The sequence below is a fragment of the Habropoda laboriosa genome, unplaced genomic scaffold (genome assembly GCF_001263275.1).
Source record: "Habropoda laboriosa isolate 0110345459 unplaced genomic scaffold, ASM126327v1 scaffold46, whole genome shotgun sequence".
NCBI lineage: Eukaryota > Metazoa > Arthropoda > Insecta > Hymenoptera > Apidae > Habropoda > Habropoda laboriosa.
The window spans coordinates 418,857-435,131 of record NW_017100145.1 but is presented as its reverse complement, the minus strand read 5'-3'; the positions used below and the strand labels follow the sequence as shown (position 1 = coordinate 435,131).

The window sequence follows — 16,275 nt, the reverse complement described above, 5'->3', positions numbered from 1 at the left end:
CATATTATATATAAATAAAATTTTATTCTTTCAATTACGCATATATATTCAGTATTTGAAATTAAAATGGCGAAACTATAATAAAAAGAATTGTAATAATAAATATCACTATCAAGTAAAACACTCTGCTAATTATAAAGTATTCATTCTGCATAATTCGTATGTACTACAATTTTATATAAACTTTAATTATTTCAAGTCTACATTCTTTTATTCATCGAAGATTAAAATAGATTTGTTAAGATACTAATTGCTTGTGATCGTGAAACAATAAAATTTATCATTTTTGAAATATATTAAAAAAAATAATATAGAACAAATACAGGTTTAATCTTAACATAGAAAATTCATAACAACAAAATGACTTATTAACATCAATTGCTCATACAGTGTCCTATATTTAATGTAATAATGTACAACTAATTAATTGCAAATGATTTGCTAATTGTAGTTATCTATTTAACTGTTACTTTATTACATTTTTATTTTGTATTCATATTCAATTTAAAATGACTTCCATGCAAAACTATGCCAACACACATACAGGTATTTATATATACACATTATGTATAGTATAAGGATAAGTTAAATGAATATATACGCCTAAGTATATATATGCATACACACCTGTGTTCTTATACACATAGTTATAGTCAATAATACAGTATTACAAAGATATGCCTATTTGGAAATTTGCATGTCTTATGTAATTTATTACAATTTTCATTTATTTCATTATTATTGACTAATCGTATTATGATTAGACAATATTAACATTACGTGTGCGTACACACGTTACACGTATATATGTGTACATATATAAAATAAGAAAAAAATATTTTTATATTACAATGCCAAGTATAATATAAGTTCATAACAGGATAGATATCTTTCTCAGGTAGAAAGGAATATCTTAGCAAATGTGATATATAATTATTATTAGAAATTGAATGATTTATTTCATGCTTCATAAAGATCTAGTTTTATTGTTTATGCATTGTAACATGCTGCTTCCACTATTTTTGGTCTATACTCTATCAACAATTTAAAGAATTACTTAGAACATTTATGGAATAATATTCTTTTAAACCAAAAGACTGTATTCATAAGTATATTATTAATAGTAAATATATTAAGTATGTATTAGTAATAGAATTTACAGATTTTCTAAATTTTCAAATTTCGTAGAACTCAATTATTCATATGCATCGATAATCATGTATATGTAGTATACAATTTATTCAGCAATGTAGGCAAAGAAGCATTGATAAACAAAATATTATGAAATACAACCAGCAATAGTAGTTTGCAAATATATCTTCGTTTTGCTGAATTCAAAGCAGACGTACATATAGATATACATTGCTTATTGATTTATACTTATAATACATTCACAAAGATTTTAGATATTAACAAAAAAATATTAAAAGTACATGAAAAGAATGTTGAGTATTGCTAAAAATAATTGTATAAACATACAGGAAGCAACTCACGTACATATAAAAAAATTATAAAATAAACTTATTTGGTATAAAAAAAACATTAAAACAATTTTGTAACTTTCTGGAATGTCATAAACAAGAATTATGAGTATTTATGATTTGGTATAACAGGCGCATTGAAATGAAAAAATTATTATTAAAACCTGATTACAGTAAAAAAAATCTTACTAATAATCAACATCTAAACTGTAATTGTTAAATATCAGTTGAACATTAAGTAGCTTTCAATATCTCTTCTAAACTTTTTATTTAAATACAAACATATTATAAATATGTACAATTATGTGGATATCTTTCAAGCTTATAGATTGATAACTAATGTGTCAAAATAATCAAAGTAGTTTTCAATTGTAACATCTACAGAAATAATCGAAAAAAATAGAATTGAATATTTGGTATGTAGATGTTATGTTTCTCACATTATTCTTTGCAATACAACATGCAATGCTCTAAATTCAATGTATATCTATATAAATCGCCAATTACGTCCACATATTGAATACTCTAATTTAACTGTTTATCATACTGGAAAGAAATTACAGGAATATTGAAAAACATTTAACGTTTTTCTATGTTGCAGTATCACCTTCCTCTTGCTCAAGTCTGGATGAACCACTTACACTACATTTACAACATATGAAACATGGTGCGCCCAATAAAAGAAATGGCGATGCAACGAGCAAGAGCAAACCAAATCCAGCAAAAATTCCAATTACTTGTGTTCTGTGCCAAATAACTGAGGCGCGTGAGTGACCCAATTTATTTTTACACGGTCCTTTGTCGTAATGTCGCAATAAAAAGTCATCCTGCATTGTTTAATACATTTATAAAATTGAAAACTTAAACAAAAATTGCCATTATAATTATTAATAATAGATATACTTACATCTAAAGAAGCTAAGCAATACCAGCAAAAAACATGTTTACATCTTTTACACATCATTTGAGCACATCCTTCATCTTTTTCAATAGGTACAGAACACATAGGACAGCATTTGATATGATCACCATCAAATGGTATACCTAATGAAAGATCTGAACAAGGACCACTATGCCAAGATTCTCGACATATAGAACAAAAATCTGTACAACAATTAGGACAATGAACAGGTCCAATAGGAGTTTCACTTGATCCAGTAGCACTTATAGAACATATTGTTTCACAACCTGCACGTGGACACCAGGCACGTGCTTTATCCATAGATACATCTGTATATCATATAAGAAAATTGTTATTGTAAACTATTAGAGCTTATAATAAACAAAATTTACACACCTCTGTTTAAACGAAATTTATGATGTTTTTCCACAAGTTCAGGACTAGCAAGACTTGATATTTCCTTTATAGAAAGTATTGCTCCATGTTCACATTGTGCATCAGGACAACTAATTTCATATGCACCTTTTTCAATTTCATATTCAACATATGCTTTCATACACTAAAACATACAAAATATACATACATATATAGATATTTACTCTGAAAAATTTCTCATACAGTAATACACATAAAAAAAAGTTGGCTCATACATCTTTACAATAGGAACAACCACAGCCTTCTATCTTAAATGTTTTGGAAAGAGAAGTATCAACAAGGCATAATTTACAAAGAATGCGTCCAAGTGCTTGTTGAGAACCTGCAGGAACAAAATTGCCTGCAGCTAAACTGTAACGTGAACTAGATGCCAGTGATAACAAACTGGAACAACGAGAACAAACTCGACTACGATTTATAGGTCGCCCTTCTAAAGCAGAAGTACTTAAACCCACAGCAGTTTCACATTTCCGTAATACTCCAGGGCCTAGACTCAACCAGCTATTGCCACGAGCTTCTAAGCTTGCGCTACTTTCAGGTCTAAGTAAAGGAGCATCCACTCCTTTTCCTAATGCAGTTCTTTCTGTCAAAGAAAGGTTTACAACGCTTGCTTCTTTGCGTAATAAAGGTAATCTCACTCCAGTAAGTTTATTAGACTTGTCAACTTTTTTCTGATTAGTAGCAACTTTATTAGAAGGATTAACAGAAGTCACTGAACTGGTGGCAGTACCCATATCCATTAGTGGAGCTCGTCGTATGACGAGCGAATGTAGGCTGGGCATCCCCTAATTATCAATGAGGATTTTACTACCCGTTGTAGACAAGAGCTGTGCTTACTGACTTCTTCTGGACAGTTTGCAACAGCACTTGCCATGTAAAGGAAGATATATATAAATCATAAAACTTAAAAATGTCACACCCAGGAAATTTGGCACTGCATATTTTAATCCACATAAACCAGCATAATTTCACAATACTTTTCATATTTCATTTCCTTGCTTAGAGTCCTTAAGCTTTGTTTCATATTGATTTCTATTAGAAAGTTGCAAAGTTCGAGATCCAAAACAGTTAATTAAAGGCGTAAGCTGATAATCAAACAACAATACAGAAAGAAATTCTTTAAAATACATTATACATTGCTAACAGAACGACTGAAAAATATTACTGCCTTCAAACGTTATTTATGTTGTGCTTGTCAGTACAAGATATGTCGCGAAAGTAAGAAAATTACTACGTAATATTTCACATATATTCATTATTCGAAAAAATACACATCTATTGATATTTCGAACATCAAACTTTGCAAACGTATGCTCGTTACATTAGGATATTATTCGATTTTATAGTTTTTTTTAGTTTCACGGACTTTTCACGACTGTGTCACAAAGTACAGCAAACAGTATACACAAATTACCGATTAACTACTTCCGCCCTCACTTGCTTATACTTTTTTCTTACAAGATCGGAAAAAATTATCACTACATTCGTATTATAATATTCACAAAAAAAATATAATTATTTGTACTGTGACATAATATTGCATTTCCATGACTAACTTAACATATAATATTGAAAGCAGTGATAAGATACTATGAGATATGAAATTAGAAATTCTAGTAATGCAGAATTTCAAATGCTAGTAAATTTTTGATACTGACTTCTTGTTAATAATAACAGTAAGTAACTCTAAGATTTTTCCGATACAAAACAAACATTAAATAGTAATATTTTTACAAGGATTTAAACTATAGAATTTTCGTATAAGTTGTAAAAAAATTTAAACATCATTTGTGGTTAAGGGGATGTAAAAATAAGTTAAAGTTTTTCACCAATTCATGTTTTATATTTGCTTTATACATTGTAGTTACTACATTCATTACTACGCAATCAACGGAAGCGAACTAAGTTAGAAATTTTACATAAATATTGTGTGCTACGCAATAACAAAATTTAACATATCTATTACTTTAAGAAAACTGTACATAAAACCGCGGGAAATTTAATTTAAAATTACATTACTAGTACGTATAATAGCAACATATTTCCCGAATTTTCATTAAAAGAATGTTTAATATATAAGAATTGTGCCCTCTTCAACGAAAAATGAATCAAAATAAATGTTAAAAAATTTGACATTGCTTTTTATTCAAATAAAATTTTATAACAATTGGGAATTGTTTTTATTATAAACTCGTATAAAAAATGAGCAATCATTTTATTATACATTTGTATGACGCAAAAATGATGGAAACTTAAAAATATGATATTAGATAATTATACTATAGATTATTACATTTTCAATACAGATATTAGGAATCAAAATATATTGGCATTAATATTTACATATTAATGTGAAGTGATACTTAGCTTGGTTTATATTACGAAAACTATGGAGTATTTTACCATTTGACATTTAAAATTTATTACAATTGTATCAAAATTGAGCAAATCATATATTAGCAAGATTCAACTACAATAAGTAATGATGAAGATAAACTAAATTTTATGGAAGGTTAAAACAGGCGTCATTTTATATTTAACATAGGGAAGCAATATATCTGAATACCTTCAATGAATATCAATATTAGACTTATATAAACAATATATTTGTCTTTAACTGTAGCAGTCTTTATGAAAGGTGAATATCGAAATAATTGTTACAAAAATTCTTTTGACTAGAATATTTTGTCTTATTTGTTTTTATCTAGACATTATGTGTCATATAAAATTTTAAGCAATTTAAAATGTGTGATAATTAGTTATGGTATACTATCAAATGATTATACTTTATGAACCATGGCACGAAATTGTATAAAATCTTTGTATTACAATTTTGTGAGCACAGACAGGACGTAAAGTACATATTGTCAAAATTAAGATTTGTATTTTTTGATTTTATAAATTAAGAGGCGTATAAAAAGAACAGAAAAAATACGTTAGCTACAATGTTATCATAATTATGAAGAATTATATGAGTAACTACTTACAATTAAATGAATATTTACTACTATACAACAAATTCGTTTGTATGTGTAGCCTATACATACTTGATGATTATAAACATAAACATTTTCGCAACATCATTAAATGTATCTTACACGCAATGAATGTAATAAATTAAATCATAATTTAGAAGACTGCACGGAATTTGTTGTTATATGAGTCATGACTTGCTATAACTGTGCGTTAAAAGTAAAGATAAGATCCTAACTTAAAATTTATCATATTTTTTACAAAGAGATGTTGCCAGGTATACTATACTGTCCTTTTCGGGAATGTGTGTCAACTGCTCGAACTGCGAAGTAATAATTATTGCCTTCGGAAAACTGAAAAAAATATCAATGTTAATAGTATTTATAGAATTTACAACAGTTTTTAAACATTAAGTATTGAAATTACTTGTGTAAGCGTGCACGCCATAGGCAGTGGTAAAGCTCGAACATCGCCTACTTTTTTCCACAGTGATGTATTAGGAGGAACACCAGCAACTTCTTGGTATGCATACAACTGGTAACTAGCAATATCTGCATACTTGTCAGACAAATTCATATTCCAAGACAGTACTATGCCTAGACATAATAGTAAACTTTTTATCTTTTTCCTAGTAAATATTTCCATATGCATATATACATTTATATTTTGCAACATACCATGTGCTACTTTAGATATCTTCAATGATGGAGCTGGTGGTGGAAGTTTGATAATAGGATTCAGAGTATAACTGCGTATATCTGGCAAAGGTGCAGGATGCTGAAACCAACATAAGTATAAGAAAACAATTCCAATTATTCAAGTAAAGATATTAATTAAAAATATATAGTACCTTATTTAACTGTACATTTGAAGTAGCTGGTGTTGTTAAAACTCGAACCGTACCATTTGCAATTGTTGATATTCCTGTAAAAAAGCTTATATTACATCAATATATATTATTTACCTTATCTAACTGAAACTTCTTACCTGTTTTGTATGTTACAGTTGGAAATGAAGCTCTACATGAAGTCACTGGCCGCATCTATAATTACAAAATATCCGTACAATCTTATTTTTTATTTAATTTTAACAATATAACAATATGATATTCGTCTTACCGGATTAGAATTTGGTGCTATTAATAATTGCCTTGTTGGTCCGACACTACTTTGCATCACATACGCTAATCGAGGTGCATTCATATTGTTCTAAAAGATTGTATATAAAATGTACATCATGTTAATGAAGAATGTATGATTATTTTCTACTCACAACTAAAGCAGTAGGTGTAGGTTGGCTGGCAGGTTGTACTACTCTTATACTAGGAGGTTGACTTGTTATAGCTACATTCCCGGGAATGGTTTGAATTACCCTTTGAAAGCAAGGTTGCGTTTTTGGCGCTAAATTTACTTGTTCAGTTATTGTGGTCGTAACAACTGGTACAACGGTAGCTATCAATCATCAAAGTTCTTTTAATATGTATTTTTATTTATTTTATTCAACACACAAAAAAAGAAAATTCCACGAAATTTAATACCTTTGCTTTTTTCTTCTTCATCTGTAAGATCAATAAGATCATTTGCACGCGATTTTGCAACAGTTATTGTAGTAGATCCTTGCCGATTTATTTGATTTGGAAATTTTCCATTTAAAACTATAGTTTGTTGTGATTGTGGCGACTGTGTCTGTTGCTATAACAATCAATATGTGTTCCCATTAAACCAATAATTATAACATGTATATTCTAATAAAAATACTTACATTTGACATAATTTGTTGAACATTAGGTTGATTAGATAATGTTAAAGTATGCTGTGTATCTACAGGTTTAGCAACAACTAAAGCTGCGGGAGTAATAGTAGATGTAATATTCGGAGATTGAGTGTGATTTTGTGATACTACTACAGGACTTTGTCCACCCATAGGTTCGATTCGTCTGGGAGATCTTATTTTAATTCCTTTCCTTGGACTCGATGCATTATTCGTTTCATTATTGGAAGTATTTAAAGTATTACTACTACTTGAAACATGTAAAGATTTTATACTAGAAGTCTGTTGTAGTTGTCGTAAATTCTGCATTCCATTATCCTACATAAAGAAAATAACGCAGTATAATAAACGTAGTAATAAAGTTTATAATATTAGCGACCTATTTAATGTATACCGTTATAAAATTGACTTGTAATCCAACAGATCTATTGATTTTAATTGGTGGAGTAGGTTTATCATTATTTGCACGACGATCAGCTGCATTGCGACTTAATACCATTTCAAAATCTTTAATTTGTTTAGCTAATTGTTGGCATTTTGCACGTGTTACTTCTTGATTTCTTTCTGATATACGTGCTTGCTCCCTCAATTTACCGATTTCAGCGCGCATAGTAATCGTTTCAACAATTTTTTGTATCAGTAGTTCCTCTAATTCCTTAAAGAAATAATTACCATTTAAAAATATAAAATTTCGATTACTAATATAGTTTATTTATTATTTAAACTTTTAACATACTTCCTGCTTTAACTTTGGTAGCTTTTCTTTAAAATCTCTTTGGAAAAATTTATGAACATAGCTAAGTTTTTTAAGGTTTTCAGAACTACTTTCTTTTGTTGTTAATTCATTCGGCACTGCTTCAGAATTTATTTTAGCTTTCTTAGTAATACCATTCATAACAGTACTATCATTGTCAGAGTAATTGCGTTTTAATGAAGGTGGGGATAAAGGACATATATCTTGATTCATCTTATGATTTACAACCACAAACTTTTCTGAATCATCACTTGACTCTAGATCACTATCATGATTAAGATATTTCTTCCTTATTATTTCTTCTGCATTCTTAGCTGTTTGTCTTTTCTGTCTTCCACTTTCCCTAACTGTAACAAAATGTTGCTTAATATTTTAGTGTCAACAAATAATTTATAAATAAAAAGTATAATTTCATTATTCATACATAATTGTTCTATGTTACATGTAATTACAATAAATGCTAATAAGTTACGATTCTTCTCGAAGAGTTACGACTCTTAAACGATTATTTTTTTACTTTGATTATAATGTCATAGATAGTGAGAATACTAATAACATTGTTTTGAAACTGAAGGAGTGTGAACAAAAAAAATGATTGCTCAATAGTTTAATAATTTTACAAATTCTTTTTAATATACGTTTTATGAGAGAACAGTAGTTAATCTAATATAAAATAAATATATAGTGTTTATTGAAGGAATACCAAATTTATAATTCATAATACCTATTTATTTTCCTTAATTAAATACTTATAAAACTAAAAGTAAATTACTTTAAGAAGTTAATTCTGTTTCTGTAATGTTTATAAGAACTGATTTTATAATCGATTCATATTTACTTCAATGTGTACACATGAAGTACATGGAAGTACATATATGTCCTACCTTGCTTTTCTTCTTCAGAAACAACTTCTTGTGCTGCAATAATCATTTTTTTTGTTCGTCTCCTCCTCCTTTGAGTAGATACGGGAATATCACTAGTTTTTTTATCATTATCCTCACTATTAGTTTTTGCATCAATAACAATATCTAATGAACCATTTTGTGGATTTATGTCAGATGAATTATTCTTATTCAATGCCAATTTAAAATTTACAGTTATTTTTGCTGTTTTATTTGTAGGACTTATCATTGAGTTTTCTTTTTCTGTAGGTTTTATACTTTTTTCAGTAAAAACATTATTTTGCTCCTGAAGATTAATTTTAGGATGAGTTAATTGATCCTCAGGGGGAATTAATTTACTAATTTTAGTAGAATTTGTACTATTATCGCTACTTTTCAATTGGTTATTCTCGCATTTTTCACTGTTAATTGCTGGTGTATTATTTTGTATGATTATAATTTCATCATCATCTTTTGTAATAGTTAAATCACTCGATGTAATAGTAATTGCATTTAGAGCACTATCTTCATGATCTTTATTTAACTTTGTGGCTTGTAAAGAAACTTCCTCTTCTTTATTCTTAGCAATTTCTTCTACTTTATGATCTGTTACTTTCCCATTTACTGTTAATTCATTATTTACTATCTTCTGCTCTTTTGAAGTATTCAAAGTAATTGTATTACAATTACTTTCTAATAATTCTGTTTCATGATTCCTTTCTGTTGATTGTTGATTTGTATTAAGTTCTTCTTTTTCTAATTTCATAAGTTTTTTATCATCTTTATTTTCATTTATATCTATGTCAGTCGTTTTACCTACTTCATCCTTTTTTTGATTACTTATATCATTTTTTTCAGTATACTCTATAGTTTCATCTTTATCAGATTTACATTTTACATCTATATTCAATGCTTCCACTTCTTTGGAATTGTCACCAATATAAAAATCACTAGGCTCAACATCTGCATTATTTATACTATTTTCACTTATTTTGTCTGTTTCCTTATCATTATCAAGACAATTTATTGCAGAATTTACAAGTTTTTCACTTGAATTATCATTCAAGATATTAATTTCACTAGTTGTAATACTTTTACATTTAGTATCATTACATATTATTTCCGAATTTTCTTTGAAATTATGTTGTAATTCTAATGAATCATTAACGGAATTCGCATCAACAATATTTTCTTTATGAATATTTTCAGTAGTAATGTTTTCTACCTTTTCATTCAATAATTTATTTGATTGTTCATTATTTTTGTCACTATCAACCAATATCTCGCTACTTAATGTGTTATTTTTTTCTATTGTCTTTTTATCATCAACCTTTGTATTTTTAATATCGTTTTTAACTTCAGTGTTTGGAGATATGTTTGTATTCGAAATAGATGAAAGATTTTGATCAAGTTCGGTTGAACTATTTAATTTTGGCATAATAGTAGATTTAAAACCTTTATTTTGTTGTCTATTACCATATGATCTGTTATATGTATTAAACATTCCATTACCTCTTCCTCGTTCAACAGGAAAAAACGCATTACGATATCTAGTATTATAGTCATACGACTGAAGTCTATAATGTCCTCTAGGTGTTAAATAACGATATCTGTTATAAGAAGGATGGTTGGCATTATGAAAGGAGCGACCACAAGGGTTCCTAGCAAATCTCCATTGAGGGTCACAATTTTTCCATGGGCGAGGCATATTAGATATTTGTGGCCTTATCAGCCCATTTTCACTTCTTTGTGCAACTTTTCCATGATCAGTTACTATCTCTTCATCTTTGATAACATTACCTTTACAATGTTCCTCTTGTTTTATTTTCTCTGCAGCTGTGTCATTCTCCATTATATTTTTTTCTGGAATAGTAGTTTGCATATTGTCATCTTTTCCTGAAGTCATTTCTGTAATCCAAATAAAACAGAAGTAATATTGTATAAATTTTTGTAATTATATTTTGTTCAGTGATTCATGTACAATGATTACCAATTTTTATACTTTTTGATTTATTTTCTTGATCATCTAAAGCAGGTGTTAAAACATCTTCAGCTTCAATCTCATCATCATCAGAAAGTCTCAAACGCATACTATCATCTGAAAGTGCATCTTCTTCATCACCATCATCACCTGCACCATATAATAGCTCCTCCTCTTTTTCTTTTGATAGTTCATCAATATGATGTGTATTAATGCAAGACAAAGAATGCATAGAGTCAGAAGCACGTACTGTATCACTTCTCAAAGCTTCCATGATACAAAACAGGCCATGCAAAACAATGTCACAGGTTACTCATTTAATATTTTGTGACCTGTAAATGATTACTCTGCTTTAAATAACTACTTTAAAATATGAAATATTAAGTTTACATCCATTAATACATTTCATTATATACATACATTAAGTACATTAATGAAAAGTATCTTTATATATATATATGCTGCACTTTTCATGTGTTATTTATATATTATGTTTTATATATTATATATATATATTATATTTATATATTATAATTTATGAATTAATAAAAAGTAATAATTCAATTTATTACTAGTATATATTGTAGGCTTTATTTAATCTTATACAAAATTAAACAAACATAAATAAAACATTGCAAAATTTCTTTACTTGTAATAAATGACATTTTGTATAATTCAATGTCTATTACTATTCATATTTATTTTTATTATACCTTTATTGACTCAATTTTACAAAAAACATTAACATTAAAAACTACAGCAAGTTGATAATAGAATCCTATAATTAGTAAACTACAACAGTTTTTGGAAAATTGAATAAACCTCATAAAATCAAAAATGATAGTTTTAATAACACCACCAATATAATAATTAAGTTATAATTAAGTTTACAATGGCAACTATTACCAATTATTCATACCATTTTAAACAAAATATTTACGAAGTCTACTTTATCCTCTTTAATTAAATAACAAAACACAGTTTGAACGACATTAAAAAGATTTCATTTTAAATTTCGTTATCACAACAAATTATCAAAACAAAATAAAATTTTTAAAGTCATAAAAGTTATAAACTCATATTTATTATCGATTAGCTTTTTTTATTCGATATTATCATCTCATTAAGCGTAAACCGCGTATATGGAATTAAGAGATAATATTAACCACGACTTAGAACTGATTTATATCATGAAAAGTTTAGATTTTTGTAAAAAAATTTAAGGATAATACAATATGGGCCCCTTGATGACGCGCCAACGTGTGTCGTCCCTGGCCCATAAGTACTCAACTAACAAAAATGGCGGATTGGAACTATGTATGTTCCTAACACTCGTTATTGCATTTCAAATGACAGGTATATTATGTTATCTATAAAATGTGTTGATATTTCAAAACAATTAAAAATAAGTCTTAACTTCGTATTAGTGATATTGAAAACATATTTAATGTAGTAAACTAACAATTCGTATTTTTGTGTCACTAACATTACAAAACTTTAAAAGATTCAGTTTGGCCAGAAATATCGTTTCCATATAAAATCTAACAGAAGTACACAACACGAGTAATTACGATTAATATTCACACCGGAAAATTTTTATGTAATTATGATTTCAACTACAAAACATCTATATTCAGAAAGGCGGGCTTCTGGACAAGCTTCTCTATTGAACGAATACTGCTGAACATAGGTCCCGACATGTGTCCTAACGAAATTCGACGATTACACACGAAGTCAGCCAATATGGCGTCAGTTCGTTACCAGCAAAACTAATTCTTGATAAATAATAGAAATCAAATGTAACAAATAAAATTTTCATGTTAAGAATATATACACAACATATAAAATTTTGTAAAAATGCATGTTCTTGAATTTCAAACTAAAGAAGCCAATAATATTCAAAAACTTTATCCTTATGATACCCCCACTTTTTCCTTGCCTTTGCGCTACTTAACGCTACTTAATGTTTTACGCTAGTAATATAACATTCATGTGATCGTTTTAAAAATAGTTATCCAAATATTCTCATTAACATAATCATATTATATATTTGAATTATAAAAATTAAGGAAGGTATAATCAAATTTCATGTATTAATACAAATTTTTGAAATATTTGTTTTCAAATACTTTCATACGAACATATTTTTTACATAATGAAAAAATATTAGCATTAAAATATTTTGTTGGTATTATATTTTAATTTTTGGATCAATTGTACCTAATAATATTTGTAGATATTTTACAATTTACAAATGCTTTTGTATTGAACGTTTGATAAATAACCCCACCCCTTTCCGTTCTCTACTCACAGACGAGGTCAACATGCGTCACACTGGTAATACAATGTTGGATTCATCGAGTGGGAGAAGTGTAGTACTTTCACAACTCGTTACAGCGATCGATTTTATGGATCTTTGTAGATCCAATATTTTCATTCTTATAATCTGCATGTTGTATATATTGTTATTTAAAATAATAAAATTTTGTTAGAAATTTATGAAAAATATATTAATTAAAATGTACAAATAGTATTATTGTATAAAAGATAATTTTTGCAATATAGTACAACTCTACTGTATAAATTTGTAGTATAACTCATAATTACACAATAATAATATACTTTTGTTAATATTATACAGTATAAAAGTACATTATAAAAATTGGATGTATAAATGTATATAGAAACTTTGCAAAACCAAAAACATTCTTTCACTGTTATTTTATAAACGCACTTTTTTAAGTCTTTAGTTTTGTTTAGTTTTGTAATAAAAAAGCGGTATTTCATTAATTTATAAAAAAAATATTTGACTTTTTTACATTTTAAACTTTTTAAGAATTCAATTGCATTGATAAATTTAACTCATATGTATAGATAGCATAAATCCATCAGTGTCTAAGAAATGGAATATAAAATATAAAAATTGACAAACGATATCTTATCATTTCATATTAGAAAATTGCATCTAAATATCCTTAATTTTTTTTATTTTGATCCAGTATCAATTTCAAATATTTTATAGTAGAATGAGCAAATATATTTTTCAAACATTTAGTTTCTCTCCTCTTGTATGCTTAAAATAATTATTTCATTTCACAATTTGAGTACCATATATTTAAATATAAAAATATCAGTTTGTCAGCTTTCATTTTGTATGACGGAACAACAAAATGGCGTATCTATGCTCTATAAAATGGCAGCTATGCATATACATATAGTATGACATCTACAATGGGCTCGATCTTTATGTTTGGGACTTAGGGCCCAAATACTCAAATGTAATGTAACTGATACAAGGATATACTTTTATTATTTTCATATTTATTAATACACGGAAACGAAATACATTCACTTAACAACAAGAGAATCCTTAGTTCAGCAAAATCAGTAAAATGTCCAATGACCAACTTTCTTTTCAAAATGTTCACAGTGAAATTCGTTAAAATTTAATTTTTTCATAATTTTAAATAAATATATATCATGATTCGGATCATATAACAATTTAGAACAAAAAATCAGAGTGACCCACTCCTGAATTGTGACATGTAAGTGTGTGTGTAAGTAATGAACTTACGTTATGTATAATGCAGATAGTCTTCAATCAGTGATGCACATGCTCTTTGTCTTACAAAAATACGTTGTATTTATGATAAATGCCAGAAACGAAGATACACTGTGATACCCGTTCATCGAATATCTGCAACACCGCAACCTAAACAAGCGACGAGCAATGTTGCCACTTTTATTCGTAACCGTTAAAATACTCGACGTGTTTGAATGAAATTAAAGTTTAAATTGAACATATTATGCTTTTGAATTGTTTATATTGAAAATATATATAAAACTAAAAACCTTCCAACTATGAATTTTGTGAAAAAACACGTATAACTATCGACCTACATAGATATTGTGGTTTGCATCTCAGATTTTAGTAACGCATGCGCTATAGTACAAAATACTTTCAGAACTTATGATATTTACCGAAGTATGCAAAATACTTTTGCTTAGATAGCAAAATACACCCTATTAATAAAATTGTGTGCAGGTATGCGAAATTGATAATAATCAAGTATTCACAGTACGCTTATTCAACATTTGAAGATTCTTTTGATAAAAGTTACTTCCACATTACTTTCTCATGTACATACATATTAACCATACTATTTTTTACTATTTTTTTAAAAGGTATCAAAATACAGGAACTGTTACTTATAATTGAAACATGAATTAAGATTGAATACCTTTTGTGTGATAATGTTAAACAAATTCCTGTTACTTACAATTAAATCATAGGTTAACATTACAAGATGACATATTATGTAAACATATTTACAAAGTATTCCAGTCTATAGTATTCACAATATGCAAAATTGCTTCTATTTATAGAAAAACATAAAAAAAAGTATTACTTTGTACCATTACTATACGATTTTAAATTTACAAGCAATAAAAAAAACTCTAATGCATATTAAAAAAATAAAAGTGAAAATAAAAGTATTCATATAAAGTAATATACTATTGAATTACAAATTGTATATATTTTTCCTATTTTTATGATTGTGACTCTTTTTAATATACAAATACAACAATATTTTTATCATTTATAATATGAATTATAAAATTATTTTAGCTACATATTTTTACCCTTATAATTTTATTATACATACTTCTTTATGTAAAAACATTAAAGCAGATGTTAACGTACACATATCTGCATTTGTGAATATACATCTTCTATAAGTATAACTATTTAGTGTTGAACATATTGACATTTATTTTTAAAAAATACAAGATTATATTTACAATACTAAATATTGAAAATGAAAAATGAAGTACTTTTATAAAAAAAACATGTATACTTTGTTTGATTACACTATTTACTTATTATTACTATAAATGTTATTCAATTAATCTACTAAAAATTGTACAAACAGAATAATGTTTGTAATACTATTTACAGAAATATTAATGAATAATGTATGTCCTGTAGTAGTATTTATAGCCATGGTAATTTTTCAAATAAGTATATTTTATCAAGAACAATTTTATAGGTTTTACTACTACCATTTTGTTCAATTCTACATTATACATTCATACTT

At 27.3% G+C, this 16,275-nt stretch overlaps 2 protein-coding genes across 2 annotated transcripts; both read right to left on the bottom strand.

Moving 5' to 3' along the window:
* Positions 1-2,071: 2,071 nt before the first annotated feature.
* Positions 2,072-3,817, bottom strand: LOC108574507 (E3 ubiquitin-protein ligase RNF144A). The gene is made up of 5 exons (XM_017937118.1): positions 3,737-3,817; positions 3,033-3,602; positions 2,779-2,941; positions 2,389-2,711; positions 2,072-2,308 (listed from the first exon to the last, which is right to left on the bottom strand). The coding sequence occupies exons 1-5, from the start codon at positions 3,755-3,757 to the stop codon at positions 2,072-2,074; spliced, it is 1,314 nt and encodes a 437-aa protein (XP_017792607.1). The 5' UTR covers positions 3,758-3,817.
* A 2,230-nt stretch (positions 3,818-6,047) lies between these two features.
* On the bottom strand, positions 6,048-14,803 carry LOC108574405 (activating transcription factor 7-interacting protein 1). The gene is made up of 14 exons (XM_017936992.1): positions 14,751-14,803; positions 11,186-11,508; positions 9,199-11,103; positions 8,297-8,661; positions 7,955-8,215; positions 7,552-7,878; positions 7,328-7,475; positions 7,063-7,241; positions 6,909-6,998; positions 6,778-6,832; positions 6,641-6,714; positions 6,468-6,567; positions 6,217-6,386; positions 6,048-6,143 (listed from the first exon to the last, which is right to left on the bottom strand). The coding sequence occupies exons 2-14, from the start codon at positions 11,448-11,450 to the stop codon at positions 6,048-6,050; spliced, it is 4,035 nt and encodes a 1,344-aa protein (XP_017792481.1). The 5' UTR covers positions 11,451-11,508; positions 14,751-14,803.
* Between the last annotated feature and the right edge of the window lie 1,472 nt (positions 14,804-16,275).

Excerpts from the sequence above, each read along its gene's own strand:
- LOC108574507 (XM_017937118.1), bottom strand. The coding sequence starts at position 3,757 with ATGCAGTGCCAAATTTCCTGG. Across the intron at positions 2,942-3,032 it reads GTTGTTCCTATTGTAAAGAT|TGTATGAAAGCATATGTTGA; the intron begins GTATGAGCCAAC and ends TGTATGTTTTAG. Across the intron at positions 2,712-2,778 it reads TAAATTTCGTTTAAACAGAG|ATGTATCTATGGATAAAGCA; the intron begins GTGTGTAAATTT and ends TATGATATACAG.
- LOC108574405 (XM_017936992.1), bottom strand. The coding sequence starts at position 11,450 with ATGGAAGCTTTGAGAAGTGATACAGTACGTGCTTCTGACTCTATGCAT. Across the intron at positions 7,879-7,954 it reads TACAAGTCAATTTTATAACG|GATAATGGAATGCAGAATTT; the intron begins GTATACATTAAA and ends TTCTTTATGTAG. Across the intron at positions 6,715-6,777 it reads AACTGTAACATACAAAACAG|GAATATCAACAATTGCAAAT; the intron begins GTAAGAAGTTTC and ends GCTTTTTTACAG.